Genomic DNA, 15749 nt, shown 5'->3' on the forward strand with positions numbered 1-15749 from the left:
GTTCCCTGATGGAGGGAACGAGACGTTGTGTCCCTCTTGCCACAATACTGAACTACCTGCTGAAATGTCCGGGACCTTGTCTCGACTCCTCAGCACAAAACCTGAATGAGTGGTTGTGAGCCAGCTCCTTTTATACCCGTATGTCCGGGGGGAGTGGCATGCAAATTCCACTCGCCAATTCCCATTGGCCTTTTTTCAAAATCAGAGGTGTTTGGGGCTACCAAGAGTGACCCCTAGTGTCACTACATCGACACAACGTCTTGTTCCCTCCATCAGGGAACGGAGGTTATGAAAGTAACCAGGATGATTTTTCTAAATGCTGTCCTCCAAACAAATACCCCAAAATCATCATATACTTTTGTAATAGCTGTTGGGTAAACAAGTGAGTGTAATAAAACCACGCTGGCATTCAGTACATTAAGGCAAGTTTTAGCTATTTTATGAAGGAATGTGTTATGAAAATGTGATGGCCAGCCCGGTCTCCACCATAAAACTGTAGCAAGAAATGTTTCTGGGCTGACGTTCAGAAATTTTTCTTTGCTTCAAACTTCTAATGTCAACTGTTTAATCATACTTTAACTTCACTGTGTGTTTTAAGTCATTTTAAGTCAGTTTTATTTTATTTTGGTAACACTTTGCAATAAGGTTTCATTTGTTAACATTAGCTAGCTAAATTAGTTTACATGAACTAACAATAAACAATACTTTTACCACACTTTTACATCTTGGTACATTTTACATATCTTTTACATCTCCAGCATAAACTAATAGATTGTTAAAATCAAAAGTTGTATATATTAAAATTAGTTAATGCACTATGAACTAACAAAGATTTTAACAAAAAATTTTATTTTTGTAAACTAACATAAACATAAATTTATAAAGATTAATAAATGGTATATATTGTTCATTGTTAGTTCATGATACCTAATACATGAATTAATGTTAATGAATGAAACCTTATTGTAAAGTGTTAACTTTATTTATTTATTTTTCGTAGAGCTATATTGCATATTTTAGCAGTCAAGGTTCCATATTAAGCAAATAAGGGGATGCAAATGTAGTATTTATTTTCAAAATCTATCTCCCCCATTATTTTGCAGTTTGTTTTAGGAAAAGCATTTATAATGCTTTTTTATAAATGAATAATTATTACAAAAATCTGCATGTCAGATGGATGAGAAGATACAAATATGCAAAAATATAATTTTACTGCAATCAAGTTTATCTATATTTACAACTCATTATGAACATCCTTGGAAATATTAAACTATTTCTGAGGGTTTTATTACTTGTTATGGTGTTTTTGAAATCTAATAATCTGTTCGAAGTCCCCCCTTTCTATATAAACAAAACAGAATGGTGCTTTATTTGCACAGTGTCTGTGATGAAGACATACAGTATCACACAGTTGTGAGAACACAGACCAGACCTTATTAAGGCATTAGGAAATGGTGTTTTCTTAAGTGAAAAACATTAAATTGCTTCCTCCGCTGGCAAATAGTAGAAACATGGAAGCATTAAATCCCTAATCCTGTGAATGATGTCCAGTTCTAGCTGTGTAGTAACTGTCACATACAGATGCAATGAAGAAAAGAGAGAAGCACTCATGTCTCACTCACCTGCAGTGGAAATTCAGCACTCAAAAACATGTGTCTCCGACACATCCCCTCAGCTAATTCTTTTCTTGAAACCTGCCCCTTGCTTTATTTATTGTTTTCTTTACACTGAAAACCCTAATGAGTTGACTTTACTCAGCTGATTGAGTAAACTCGTTCCCTCAGTTGAATTGAGTAATGGCGTCTCCAAAACTTGTGTAAATAAGTTTACCTAACTTGGTGTTCATATAGAATGAACTTAACTATTTACGTTAAGGTAACTAGATGCAAGTAGACTAAACCAGAGATTATTTAGCAGAGATAGGCCATTTCTATTAAAATGAATGGGAGAAAATGGAACACCCATAGGCAGCCAACGGTCAACGGATGTAGAAAGAAAGTCCCGCCTTAAAGGTAAAAGAGCTAATCACATTTTAGATACAGACATTGCCTGTCAATAAACTCGACAACACGCATGTGCATTAGCTATACAAGCAGAGTTTTATTGCGTAATCTGAGGTAAAAAAGTACAATTTAGGATACTAGCTGTGTCAGATTTTACAGCTGATTTGAAATATGCTCTTTGATTGTAATCTTGACCGACCATTTTGGAGATTTCAGTGTTCCTCCATTCAAGTAGATAGGAGCTGCACTTTCATGACTGGAAATAGCCTCCCGAGAGCGTCCCAAAGATGGCCGACAGTGGACTGACTCGCTAGACAGACTTTAACTAAACTCAGATTTTCTATTTAAATGTTGTTGTTTATACTTAACAATTTTAATTGAATTGGCTTAGATTTAGGTCATACAATAACACAGCTTAAATAATGAAGAATATAACTGATTTCAGGTAAATCATCAAATTAATTTATTTCTCCACTGAAATGCATAGACACCTGTTCTTCAGTTGCACATGTACAAGAAAAACTGAGATAGTGTTAACAGGGTCCAACTTGACCAAAAGGGACACAGATGGTGACATTACATGAAACAACCAGTTACAACAAAATAACATAAATAATACTGCAAAAGAGCTAAAACCTCAATGAAGTCTTTATAATATTTAAATGTTTCCATAAGTTCCCTTTGACCAAGGAAACATAATTAAATTGTTCAAGCACAAGGGATTATGGTTGTTCCCTACAGCCTCAATTTAGTAAAATCCTAAGTCTATGGATTTTTAAGAAAAATAAGTTAAAGGAACTTAGATATTTGAGTTATGAGCCCAAAACTTGACATTTTAAGTAATTTTTAGTTAAGACAATATAATTTGACCAGTAATGACAACATCAGGGTTTACAGTGAGCAGTGGTTTTGTATTCTGGTCTTAAATTAGAATTTTTTGGTGAAATACTCCAGTATCATCATATTTTGTAATTGCAATTGGACAAACAAGTGAACACAATAAAACCACACTGGCATACTTTATGATGGGGGTCAACAATGTAAAAAAGGTTGATTTTAACTGAAAGACTGATATGTGTTCTCAGGACAAGGGTATTTTAGCATTAAATTAGGCAATAACATTGATATATATCAGTGGGCAATAACCATTTCTTTTAAATATTCTCATCCAGATATACATTTTTTATGGCTTGAAAAGCTGATAACTCTCACATTCTTCTCAAATATCATACATCACAATATCAACTTTAAAATATTTCAAGATTAATGTTATTGATTTCTTCTCATGGTAATATGTTTTCTGAATTAATTACTTATGACATTTTAGTACATTCGATCAATAACTGCTGAATGCTAATGCAATTGTTTAGAATGCAATTAAACAGCACTTTGGAAAAATCAGTTTCTGCAAAGCTCACTCAATACTAAGTTAAAAACAATAAATAAAAATGTATAAAACAGTATGTCATAATGCCACTATTAACTGTTTATTGGAGTCTAGCCTTTGACCAAAAAAACAAAAAAAAAAACAAAAAAAAAAGAGGGCCAAGCACTCCATTTCAATGCCGCAAACATATCTGTGAAGAACAATTAGACCACCAAAAGAAACAGTCTGTTATCTTGACCCCTCTCCTGACTACCGGTGTTCTCCTCTTCTGGATGTTCTTCAAGCCTCAGTACACAGAAGGGGTCCAAAACTCTCCTTCAAAACAGGGTGCTTGGAGAGCCCAAACAGCTCTAGTCCTCAGTTTCAGGAAACTGGGTGCTGGACCAGCCTGAGATTCTTAAAGGAAGAGTACAAGATGATGAAAATGAGGTAGGCCTACTTAGTGGACTCGTAAGAATAGTACTTGAGGAGATTAACTGAGCAATTCATTCATACCATAAATGAAGCATGTTGTCTATTTCTTCTTTCCACCTAAAGACATGCTCTCTGTTTTCTTTTTGTGCACCTGAGGGCAAAACCTCAAATTAACCCAAGGCACAAAATAATAAAAGGCAGAAAAGTATTTTGGTTGATTTGCATTCTTGATACATAAAGTACAAGTATATCATGATTGCAGATGACATAGTTCATATATACAGTTACTTATTCACTTTAATGTTTTCATATTAGTTGCATGTGTAAAGCCCCAGGATGTGCTATGAATGGTAAGGCTGATTACCTCTGACATGGCATCATCCATCTGCTTTAGCTCTTCATAATGATCACGAGAGTCCCTCAAAGGCTGAACCATGATCTCCTCGATCTGAGGAAAGAGCTGAACACAGACAAGGGTCTTGATGTTTGATTGCATATTCAAACTCCAATTTAAAATACACAAATGGGTCTGTATTACAGGAATACATACCTTCATGACAGTCTCAAACATTGGGATGAGGATGAATTTAATGAAGCCAATCTGTGCCGTTGGTTTGGTGACTTTGTCACGATCCATAAATGGAGCAACAGGAAGACCTTCCGACTTTTCTTGATCACTCTGCCATATGAATCCAGCAGTCAAAATATGATTGACAGTACATTACATTATATATTCATGCACATACAACTCCATCTTCAAAGTTCTTACTAAATCTGTCATCATTTACCATTTACTTACCCTCATGTCATTCAGAATGGTGCTGTGTCAAGCTCTAAAAATAAGCAAAAAGTACCATAACAGTAGTCCATACAACTTGTCTTCTGAAACGATATGTAAGCGATTTAAATATGCATACACTCAAATAAATAAAAAATAAAATAAAAAATCACGATTTATGCATTTCAATTTCATAACAAAATTCCATCAAATTGAACTGGGTAATCTTTAACAAAAATAAAATTTTTGCAAAAAAATTACACAATTCAATTAGATGAAATTTAGTTTTTGAAATGGGTAAATCTTAAAAATAGGCTCAAATAACAAAATAATCAATGACGTTTGGCATCAATAGCTTCATTTACATGTACAACAATACTTTGATTATTGCAATAATCAGAGTATAAGAAATAATTAGATAAAGTTTACATGATTTGGGCAAACCTCTTCAATCCTGTTTACATGCAGCTTGCAAATACTCTGATTATTCGCTGAGATATGTGATGTTTTAATGCTTTTTTATAAATGAATAATTATTACAAAAAGCATCTTGTTGAAAATACGTATCTTTAAATACTCGCCATTGGGAAAATTAGTCCGTTTGTGAGTCTTTTTGAACGATTTATTAGAAGAACCGGTTTTTAAGTCATTTTAGAGTACACTGGTTGCTCTCTCTCTCTGTTTTTGATTCACTAAAATTAATACGTTAATTAGAGTCATTTGTTTTTCGAACTACACTGGTTGCTCTCTGTCTGTTTTTGATGCATGTGGACAGATGATTTTCTTTATTTTATACTTTGCCTATATTATATTATCCTTGGAATCAGTTATAATCAGCCAAGAAGTTATATTCATATATGCACATAAATGTAATCATTTATCTATTCTTTCATGTCATCAATGTACTTGATAATATCCAAAATGTATGCAGGGATATTAAGTATTTATTTTTATATAATGTTCAGTGACTATATTTTGTTACTCATAATACCTACATAAGCGCTAGAATTAGTTATGGTTATGATAAAAAAAACAATAAAAAAAAAAAAAACAGTTTTGTCTTAAATAGTACTGTTCGCACAGTTTTAGGCCTTGAATGTCATCAAGACTGTCAGATTTCTGTCAGGCCAAAAACATTGAGATGTTCAGTGTTCGTTATAATTTATTTTATTTCATTAATCAAATTTTACCAATAAAAAATGTTATTCCTTCTACAAACCATCTGATTTATTAAAGTTATTTCCATCTGTTGGATCATTTTGAATCAGTTTTGATACACTAAAAAGAATCGTTCATAAGAGTCATTTGTTTGTGAATCGAAATAAACGCACTGGATGTTGTTGTGTTCTGCCCATGAGGACAAGCTCATTAGAAAGACGTGTTTCCTTGCCATAATTTTGCGGTATATGGTATTTTTATCTCACCAACATTCAACTCAGAATGCAATCAGACATTCACAACTCAGGAAATATTTTTATTTATTTATTTATTTTTGCCGGGGGGGCTGTAGATTCTGCAGCAGGTGACCACCACTGCTGGAAAACAGTGCAAGAAACTGCTGTTTCACGTGAAGCCGAGAAGTGCAGCTTCTCCTGTTTCTTGATGTTTTCAAACCTATACTTGAGCGTAACATCATCCGTCTGCAGCACTGGCGCAAGCACACTTTGGTCAGAGTGGAAAAAATGCGATTAAAGCGTTTACATGCTTGTATAAAGTGATTAAGATAGGAGTACTACACATATCTTACTGCGATTATCATTACTCTGATTATTTGCATTCGTAATATTGTAATTGCATTATTCTGTTTATATGAGCTAAAGTTTAATCACAGTATTGCCTTAATCACACTGTTATCGCATTATGAGGGTGCATGTAAACGGAGCCAATGATGTTAAACCTGCACAAACAAACGTGAATGAGATTTGAGTGCTATAGCGGAGGAGAAGATTATTAACGAATAACAGGTACATTTTGGTCTTTTTTCAATCAAACCTATTGTATGACTTCAAAAGACTTTGAATACAGCGCACAAACCATATGGACTACTTTTATGGTGCGTTTTGTCATTTCTGGAGCTTGACAATCCCTGGTCACCATTCACTCACATTGTATAGTACAGAGCAGCATCAACATTCTGCTAAACATCTCCTTTTGTGTTCCACAGAAGATTGTTCTTCTTATGGATTTTGAACAGCATTTTTGGGTGAATCATCCCTTTAACACATTAATTTTCAATGCACTAGCATGAAATGAATTATTTCGCTCTGGAGATACCTGCATAAAGTACTCCTCCAGTAGACAGTCCACCCATGGCTCTGCCACATCAGTAGGTCTGACCTCATTGGAGATGTCACAACACTTGATCAAGACCATCTTCAGCTGCAAAGACATAGAATTGTGTATACAGTAAAGAGCCAGCATTTAAAACAGTAATAGTTGTTAAACCAGAGGAAAAAGCTAGGAAATGCATACACATTTGACATGCTCCTCATTGGTAAAGTCAAAGTTGTCCACTCTCTGTTTGAAGGAGTCCAGTATCTCTCCATGTCTGGCCATATCCGTCGCCAAAATAAGAGTAATAATTGCCTAAAGGAGACACAAAAATATTTCCATGCTTTTTATGGATCTTGTTTCATACAAGCAACTGTCCAAAATATTTTCCTGTTTAAAACTTACGGTAAGAGGTTTAGTTAAAATTCCTAACCCAAAGCATGAGCAATTGCAATAGCGATGCTTGCCTAAGCAACCACCACTACCAACAATGAAATCTTCTGAAAGACCTGTGGAAACCGCTTCGCACAAACATCTGGTGGATGGGTGGTGGATCTGAGGTATACCTGTCGTATCTGTTTGAAGGTGTCTGGCTCTACGTTGGCGAATATGTTGCACTCGGGCATTGAGAGGATCTGGAAGGCCACAGCACAATGATGGTTCTCCAGTGGAGAGATGTCATTATAGCGCACTGCCAGGTTAGTGCGAGCATTGATCTGGTACCTGATTGTTGAATGACAGGGAGCAGAAGACTTTTCTCAGATACAGTGATTGGTGTCTCGACAGTACAAACAATGTTTTAAAACGCACTTACAGCAGTCCCAGTAGTATTTGGACACAAATGTATGAATCTCATTGCATTAGATTACAATATATAATTTTATATATATAAATAGATTATATATATATATAAACAAATGATGCTAAACCTAACATCACCTTTTTTAAACATTTTTGCAGTTCCGTTTATTAACATGTCGGACAATCAAAAAATGTCTAAATACTTTTTGTCTTAATTTTAAATCTAATATTTTAGCATTTTAAACCTAACAAATGTCTTATTGTGAAAGTTTTTGCTTAAAAAAAAAGCAAAGCTTGTGTTATCTTTTAAATAAATGCTGCTTGGTTTGATTTTTTTGTTATCTAAATCATGATATGCAAACTTTTTAAAGTGTGTCCAAACACTTTTTAGGGCCATTGTATATTGCTCCAGCCAGTGGCAAAACAATGTGATAAAACATTAAGTGTTATAAGTGGTGATCTCTGGAAGGGGTTATATGTCAGTGACATACGTGTTGTTGTATCCCGGGTGATCCAGGTCATGACACACTGCTGCAGTCATCAGAACACACATGTCTGTCACAGTCAGCCTCTCCTAGAGAACAAAAGCAAGTAACATGTTAATCTGACAAACGCACACAAGAGCACACTCTCCGCAACACTTAATAATAAATGTTTCACAATGACCTCACCTGAAGGTTACACAAATGAATCATTCCGTACATCATCTGGCTTACACAGAAGCAATGGCGGAAGTTGTGGAAAGGGTTGTTGCGGTAATTTTCTTGAATTCCCAGCTATTAATTATCAAACGACACAATGGATCAGTTTAGAAATACTTCAGAGATTTATTTTTCAGAAATCCACTATCTTATGTAGATCAAGAATTTTCCAGAGAAAGGTCATCTTACCAGCCATCTTTTGAGAGTTATGGGGTTAATGTTGAACTCCTTAACCAGTCCAAGGTCATGATACATATACTCCAAACAGCTAAGCATCTGTAAACAACATTAAATCCATAAACAATCTTTATAACATGATATGACATTTATAGCTGGCATGTCAACTAGTGTACTGATAACCATAACCTAATTGTAATTGTACACACTCTGGTCATATACTTCAACTTAAAAAACAAAACAAACAAACAAACAAACAAACAAACAAACAAATAATGAATGTCAAAACATATCTTAACAGAAGTATTATTGTAAGATGACAAACCTCATTGTGTTCCCAATGCCAAACATCAAAGGTGGGCTTTTTCAGAGCCTCTATAGTTTCCTGAGAAAGTGTGTACTGCACGTAGACATAGGAGAATGACAAAACACAGCATTACATAATGGTTTAATTTGACTTTGTGTATTTAAAACAAAAGTAGTACCAATATTTTTTTTGTACCTTTGGGTAGCTTGGAACATCTCGCCTGGGAGACTGTTTTTTATCATCATCGGTAAAGTTGTATTTGCAGTTGCAGTTCACTCTATTTATAAAATATACCAACATAACCAATTAAAACAGGGCATATAGACAATGTCAATATATAGAACACTTTGTTCAAGGATAGAAGAAAGAGAGGCCAGGATTTTGTTCAGTAAAGTAAAGTAAAATAAAATAAAATAAAATAAAAATAATAAAATAAAATAAAATAAATTTAACCTTTAATTAAAAAATGAATAAAGAAAATTACACTTTGTTTAAGGACAGAAGACAGAGAGGCCAGGATTTTGTTCTATAAAAAAAATAAAATAAAATAAAATACAATTTTAACCTTTAATTTAAATTAAATTTAAAAAATCAGTTAATACATTTTTTTAAAAGCAAAAACAAACAAAAAAATAATAATTTTTTTTAAAGGACCAGTGTGATGTTAATACCTCACTCTTGCTCTAGAAGAAATTTCATCACTTAGTTTCTTCAGATCATTTTTACACTTCTCAATCTCCACAACTTTCAGCCCCTCCACTGTTTTAATACAATGATTCAGACTATTAGCTCACAACAACTTCAAGTAGCAGTCAAAACATGCATCATATAATAGCTCCACTCACATTCCACTCTCCTCTCCAGCTTGGCCAATCTCGTGGTCACCTCCATCTTCAGCCCATTAATCCTGAAGGCCCTGAAACATAGGTCACATTCATTAACATGCACACACAATGTAATAAGAGCATCCACACACTGATCTAAATCACAGCATTTTTATTTTCAAGAAATGCACACTCATTGTGACAGGATATGACACACGTCTCACCTGCTGAATTGCTCAGCCACTTGTGACAGAACGTTCTGAAACATGTCTTCCTTCTCTTTTGAGGGGAAGAAAAGGTGTTTATTGATAGAGTACAATGCTGTCCGTTGCTGTATTTTCTATTTATTTAAACAATTTTTACATGGCACACAAAAATGAAATTTCTTTAAAATTTTCTTTTGAAATAACGTTTTGAGGACCATAAAAGCAGTCCATATGACTTGTGTGCTATATTGCAAATCTTCTGAAGCCATAAGATAGCTTTGTGTCATATGGACTACTTTTATGATGCATTTATGATTCATTTTTGTCTAGGAAAATCTCCTTTTGAGTTCCACGGAAGAAAATAATTTGGGTTTGGAACGACATGAGGGTGAGTAAATGATGACAGAATTTTCATTTTTGGGTGAACTATCCCTTTATGCAAGTAAAATTTGTTGAGTACAAACTCTTTCCATACCTCCTCCTTGGCTTGTGCAATGGGGCACAACCTTATACAAGTTGCTAGAAATAAAGACAAAGAAGGTAGTGCAATTACTGCTTCTGGATTATTCATTAATAATAACAACTAAACTAGAACACATTTTTTTTAGTCATTGTAATTATGTAAAAATCCTTACTTTGGAGTGTTTGTAGGCATGGTAGGGTCGATAGATATCAGTGCTCCTTCCATGTCAACCAAAAGTATGGCAGTGTTTCTAGAGATAAGAGCACAACAAATTGGAGTCATTTGGGGAACAAATAACTTAAAATCAGATTAAGGTATAATTTATCTAAATTCATATATGAGAAGATGCTGACCTGGCAATACTGCATGATGAACAAAGAAGTTCTCTGATGTCACATGGGCTACAGTGTCGACTGAAAATTACCTGAAACCATCAGAAGTCACAAAGTATTATATAATAATGCATAATAAAATTAAATATTAAACGATATTTACATAATGAGATGGAAAAGATTAAGAAATATCAAACCATCCAATTTATACACCTTTAAAAATGAAGAGCACATTATCCCTTGAGACTTACCTTGCTAGGAAACACCAGTGAGGTGATTACTGAAGCATAATACTGGCATAAAAATGTGTGGGTGAGATCTGTATAGATCATATTGCTTCTGAAGATATTGATTTAACTACTGGAGTCTTATGGATAACTTTTATGCTGCCTTTATGTGCTTTTTGGAGCTTCACAATTTTGGTCACCATTCACTTCCATTGTATATACTTACTGAGAGCTGAGATATTCTTCTAAAAAATTGTTGTCTGTGTTCAGCAGAAGAAAGAAATTCATAAACATCTGTGATAACATGAGGTTGAGTAAATTATGAGAGAATTTTAATTTTGGGGTGAACTATCCCCTTAAGTGGAAAGATGTGAATTTGCCCTTGGCAGGTGTCACATGTACTTGTTTGTGTCAAAGGCACCTGACACTCACAATGGCTCTCAATGTATTTTTAACACAAGTAGTTATCCTTAAAAAGGTACATGTTGACCTTTGTGAAGGGAAGTGATCACCCTTCTATGTGGTTAATCTCCTGTTTTCAGTTACAGCCCTATACAGGTTTCATAGACCACACTAGACCGGTTTGTCCACATTTTACAACAGTGGCCTTGAAAAGTATTTGGACATTAAATATGTATGAATGTCATTGCATTAGATAACAAAATATCAAACTAAGTGGCATCTATAAATAAATGATACCAGAGCTTTTCTCAGATCTAACTTCACTTTTCTGAGCTATTTTTGCAATTACTTTTAATCAGCTTGCCCCAAGTTGATTTTGAGAGGATGTATGAAATCAGTTCCTCTCAAGTTTACACAGGTGTCCTAACAGGTGTAGTTCATCACATGAACTATGGGCATATCTACGTTCAACAACCAGAAAGTGTCCAAATACTTTATTAACTTAATTTTGAACAGTATGTCTATTGTTTTATTACTTTAAACCTAACAAATTTATTTTAGTGAACACGTTTTGCTTGAAAAGTGTGCTTGTGCTATCTTTCTTTAAAATAAATGCCACTTGATTTGATTTATTGTTTTCTAATGCAATGACATTCATTCATACAATTTTAAGTGTATCTTAAAGGGATAGTTCACCCAAAAGTGAAAATTCTCTCATCATTTACTCACCCTCATGCCATCCCAGATGTGTATGACTTTCTTTCTTCTGCTAAACAAAAATGAAGATTTTTAGAAGAATATTTCAGCTCTGTAGGTTCATACATTCTCCACTTTCATATTCTGAAAGTAAAAGTGAAGATTTATAGTAAAATAAGGTCTTTAATATTGATCTGTTTCTCACCCACACTTATCATATCACTTCTGAAGACATGGATTAAACCACTGGAGTCGTATGGATTACATTTATGCTGCCTTTGTGTGATTTTTTTTTAAGATTCAAAGTTCTGGCTACTTTTAAATTGTATTATATGGACCTACAGAACTGAAATATTTTTCTAAAAATCTTCATTTGTGTTCAGCAGAAGAAAGAAAGTCATACACATCTGGGATGGCATGAGGGTGAGTAAATGATGAGAGAATTTTCAGTTTTGGGTGAACTATCCCTTTAAGTGTCCAAATACTTTTTGGGACCACTATATCTTATAAATTCTTCAACATATCAGCAATTAGAATGCATGTTGTATTGGTACAATATCACCTAACCTTCCTATTACCTGTGGTTAATTCTTAAACAAACAGCCTTTTAGTTTTGTAATTTTGAGACTCACCTTTTGAACCTTTCCATCTGCATCCAGATAAAGAGTTTTAGGGGCATAAGATGATGGGCTGGACCCCATGATGTCTTCTGATGTTGATGATGGTTTAGGACCAGATCCTCAGTCTATAGCTACTTCCTTCTTGGGACCAGCAAAGAGCACTTTAAAAAGACAAAAATTATACAAACTTACTACAGTGGGGTAAACACATTGAAAGTCTTTTTTTTATTATTATTATTTAAACCTGAAAATGAACAGACAGTATTAGGATTTTGACACATTTAAAACAGAGAAGTTAAGATAGAAAATTAAGAAATATTTCAGATTCTGCACTATATGTGACATTAACCATGTTAACTCCTTTGTACAAAATGTCAGATTTTCTTGTTTCCATTGAATCACACAAGATGCTCTTTGAAACATTGACAGTTCATGCTGGATAAAATGGACCATCAGGTTTTACACAAACTTGTGCAGCTCGAGTGCATTCTGTTAATATAATTCTTCTTTTCACTCAACTTGTAATTATATGTTTCATATTAAAATGTAAAACAGAAGCATTTTCACTAGTGTTCTCAATTTTTTAAGCCCCATTTAATATTTTGCTTATAGTTACATAGGACATACCATATGCAAGAGCTGATTGTATTACATTAACTTGGCAGATGCTTTAATTCAGAGCGACTTATGGAGCTAATGGATCCATGGCACTATAACAGACATTTGTAGAACAATAATTGATACTGACAGCACATAAATAAAAACTGTTGACGTACCTGAGCATGTGCCATTCAGTCTGTCTGTGTGTTCACTCAGAGCTGCTGCTGGAGGTGCTGGATGCAGCAGGAGTCACTGTGCTGCTCTTTAAGTAGGAATTACTCCTCCCCTGCTCTCCAGCGTTGCCAAGGAACTGTTACAGCAGACAGCTGACTGTGCATTTGATGTCATCTACTGCTTATCCATTATAACACTGTTCCTTGTCAAGACACTTGGAATAACTATCCAAACTTACTTTATAAATAAAATGGCCAGGATATATGTAAAATTGTTATACAATTCGCCCAGGGGTCATAGTTGATGTGTTGTATTTATAGTGATTATAGTGATATAATGTATTCAAATACAGATCAAAGAACAATTCATGAAATAAAATGTTTATAGGTTAAATAGTGAGACACTGAACTAAACTGAAAGCACTGAAATCTGACAACAGACAAGTAATGTGATGCGCATATCTGTATATACAATAAAATATTTAATATGAACACCATTAAATCATGACATCTTTATTTTTTTTAAAGGCGGTGGGATTTCCTATCAAAAAGACAGAGCATATATAGACACTAACCAAAGTGTACTGTGTGAAATTTGTAATATCTAGGGAATATTTGTAAAAACCACTGGTGTGAACTGAAGGCTACGTGTCAAGAACGCATGTTACTATAAGGCTAATATCAATCAGGTATACAATAAAAATGTAAAAAGTCAGAGGCCACTAGTAAAAATGCATCTATTTAGATGTTTGTTTTTTTTTTTTTTCTAATTTGATTTTAAAAAATCATCAGAAATTATATTGGCATAAAAATGTGTTTAATTGAAGCTGAATTGACAAAATAGCACACATATAACCTGGTTTGTCCTATGTAATTATATAAGCAAAATATACACTGGGGTCCAAATGTCTGAGACCACTAGTGAAAATTTGTTCATTTTTGCATTCCCCGCCCCCCAATTTTTTATAAATTACATTTGCATTAAAAATGATAAATTATCTTTAAAAATGTAAGTAAAAAGTTTAATTAAACTATATAAGCAAAATATACAGCGGGGTCCAAAAGTCTGAGACCACTTGTGAAAATGTGAAAGTTACACTTTCTATGAAGCTCATATTTATAATGCATTAGTAATGTCTCATAATACACCTTATAATATGTTATAACTTCTCATAAATAATTGTAACGACAATTATTATACATTATAATACTTACCTATTCATAGTTATACCTTAGAGTATAATGCATTATAACACAAGCAACATCCAGTTTTATCTGCAGAAGGTATAATGTACTATACTGTATATATTTGTAATATAATTGATATGCTTTAAGTAAAATTACAAAATAAATGCCTTCTTATAAACATCCAAAATATATTTTTAAGTGTTTATAAGACATTACAAGTCATGCTGGAAGTTATATACATTACACATGCACAAAATACAAAATAACACACATTCAATGTACATTTTGAGATATTACGAAAAAACACTCGTAAAGATACAAGTTTAAAACATATCGGAAACTCTCTCTTGAGAAACAAAATATGTATGTTGATCACATATGTAGCCAGTCTTCTTGGGTGTAAACACAGATAAGAATAATAATAATAATAAAAATTCTATACTGGACTCTATACAATAAACTTTAATGTTTGTGCATCTTATTTGGAGACTCATTTTATAAATAACTTCCACTGTATAAGTTTGACTTTTAATGTATTGTATGTTTCAAGTTTATGTTATGGCTGTTTATAAGAAGATATTGCTTTTGTAACTTTGCTTAAAGCAGGCAAAGACCACTTATAATATAATCACGTCATAAAGCCTTACTTACATAATTAACTATATTAGCTTCTGCTGCATTAAAATTGGATGTTGCTTGTGTTATAATGCATTATACTGTAAAGTATAACTATGAATAAGGGAAGTCTTATAATGCATTATAACTGTAGTTATAACTATTTATGAGAAGTTATAACTTATTATAATCTATGAGACATTATGAATGCATGTATAATGCCTTTACAATGCATTATAATTATGGGCTTCATAGAAAGTGTTACCAATGTTTCTATTTTGCATTTCTCCCCTTAATTTAATAATAATAATAATAATAAAAAATGTACAAAATTCTAATTTATATTTGCATATGAATTATATTTAAATATATAAGTAAAACGATTAATTGAAGATACAGCATGCATATAACCTGATTTATCATATGTAAGGATATAAGCAAAATATATACAATAATGTCCAAAAGTCTGTGACCATCTGTAAAAAAAGCTTATTTTTTTGCATTTAAATACTAAATATTTAATGATAAAATTATATTACCAGCATAACATTTATAAAAAAATAA

At 33.2% G+C, this 15749-nt stretch overlaps 1 protein-coding gene across 1 annotated transcript; it reads right to left on the bottom strand.

Moving 5' to 3' along the window:
• Positions 1–2453: 2453 nt before the first annotated feature.
• Positions 2454–12739, bottom strand: pde9ab (phosphodiesterase 9ab). Its single transcript, XM_051670180.1, has 19 exons — positions 12622–12739; positions 10686–10756; positions 10505–10582; positions 10345–10388; positions 9888–9942; positions 9685–9755; positions 9511–9598; positions 9035–9116; positions 8858–8932; positions 8545–8631; positions 8326–8430; positions 8146–8228; positions 7420–7576; positions 7055–7168; positions 6857–6961; positions 4355–4483; positions 4166–4264; positions 3886–3949; positions 2454–3786 (listed from the first exon to the last, which is right to left on the bottom strand). The coding sequence occupies exons 1-18, from the start codon at positions 12688–12690 to the stop codon at positions 3905–3907; spliced, it is 1557 nt and encodes a 518-aa protein (XP_051526140.1). The 5' UTR covers positions 12691–12739; the 3' UTR covers positions 2454–3786; positions 3886–3904.
• Positions 12740–15749: the final 3010 nt, after the last annotated feature.

The sequence above is a fragment of the Myxocyprinus asiaticus genome, chromosome 3 (genome assembly GCF_019703515.2).
Source record: "Myxocyprinus asiaticus isolate MX2 ecotype Aquarium Trade chromosome 3, UBuf_Myxa_2, whole genome shotgun sequence".
Taxonomy (NCBI): domain Eukaryota; kingdom Metazoa; phylum Chordata; class Actinopteri; order Cypriniformes; family Catostomidae; genus Myxocyprinus; species Myxocyprinus asiaticus.

Coding starts and splice junctions, on each gene's coding strand:
- pde9ab (XM_051670180.1), bottom strand. CDS start 12,690: ATGGGGTCCAGCCCATCATCTTATGCCCCTAAAACTCTTTATCTGGAT. Junction 9,943..10,344: donor TTGCACAAGCCAAGGAGGAG/GTATGGAAAGAG, acceptor TCCCCTCAAAAG/AGAAGGAAGACATGTTTCAG. Junction 3,950..4,165: donor ATGATGCCATGTCAGAGGTA/ATCAGCCTTACC, acceptor CCTCAGGTGCAC/AAAAAGAAAACAGAGAGCAT.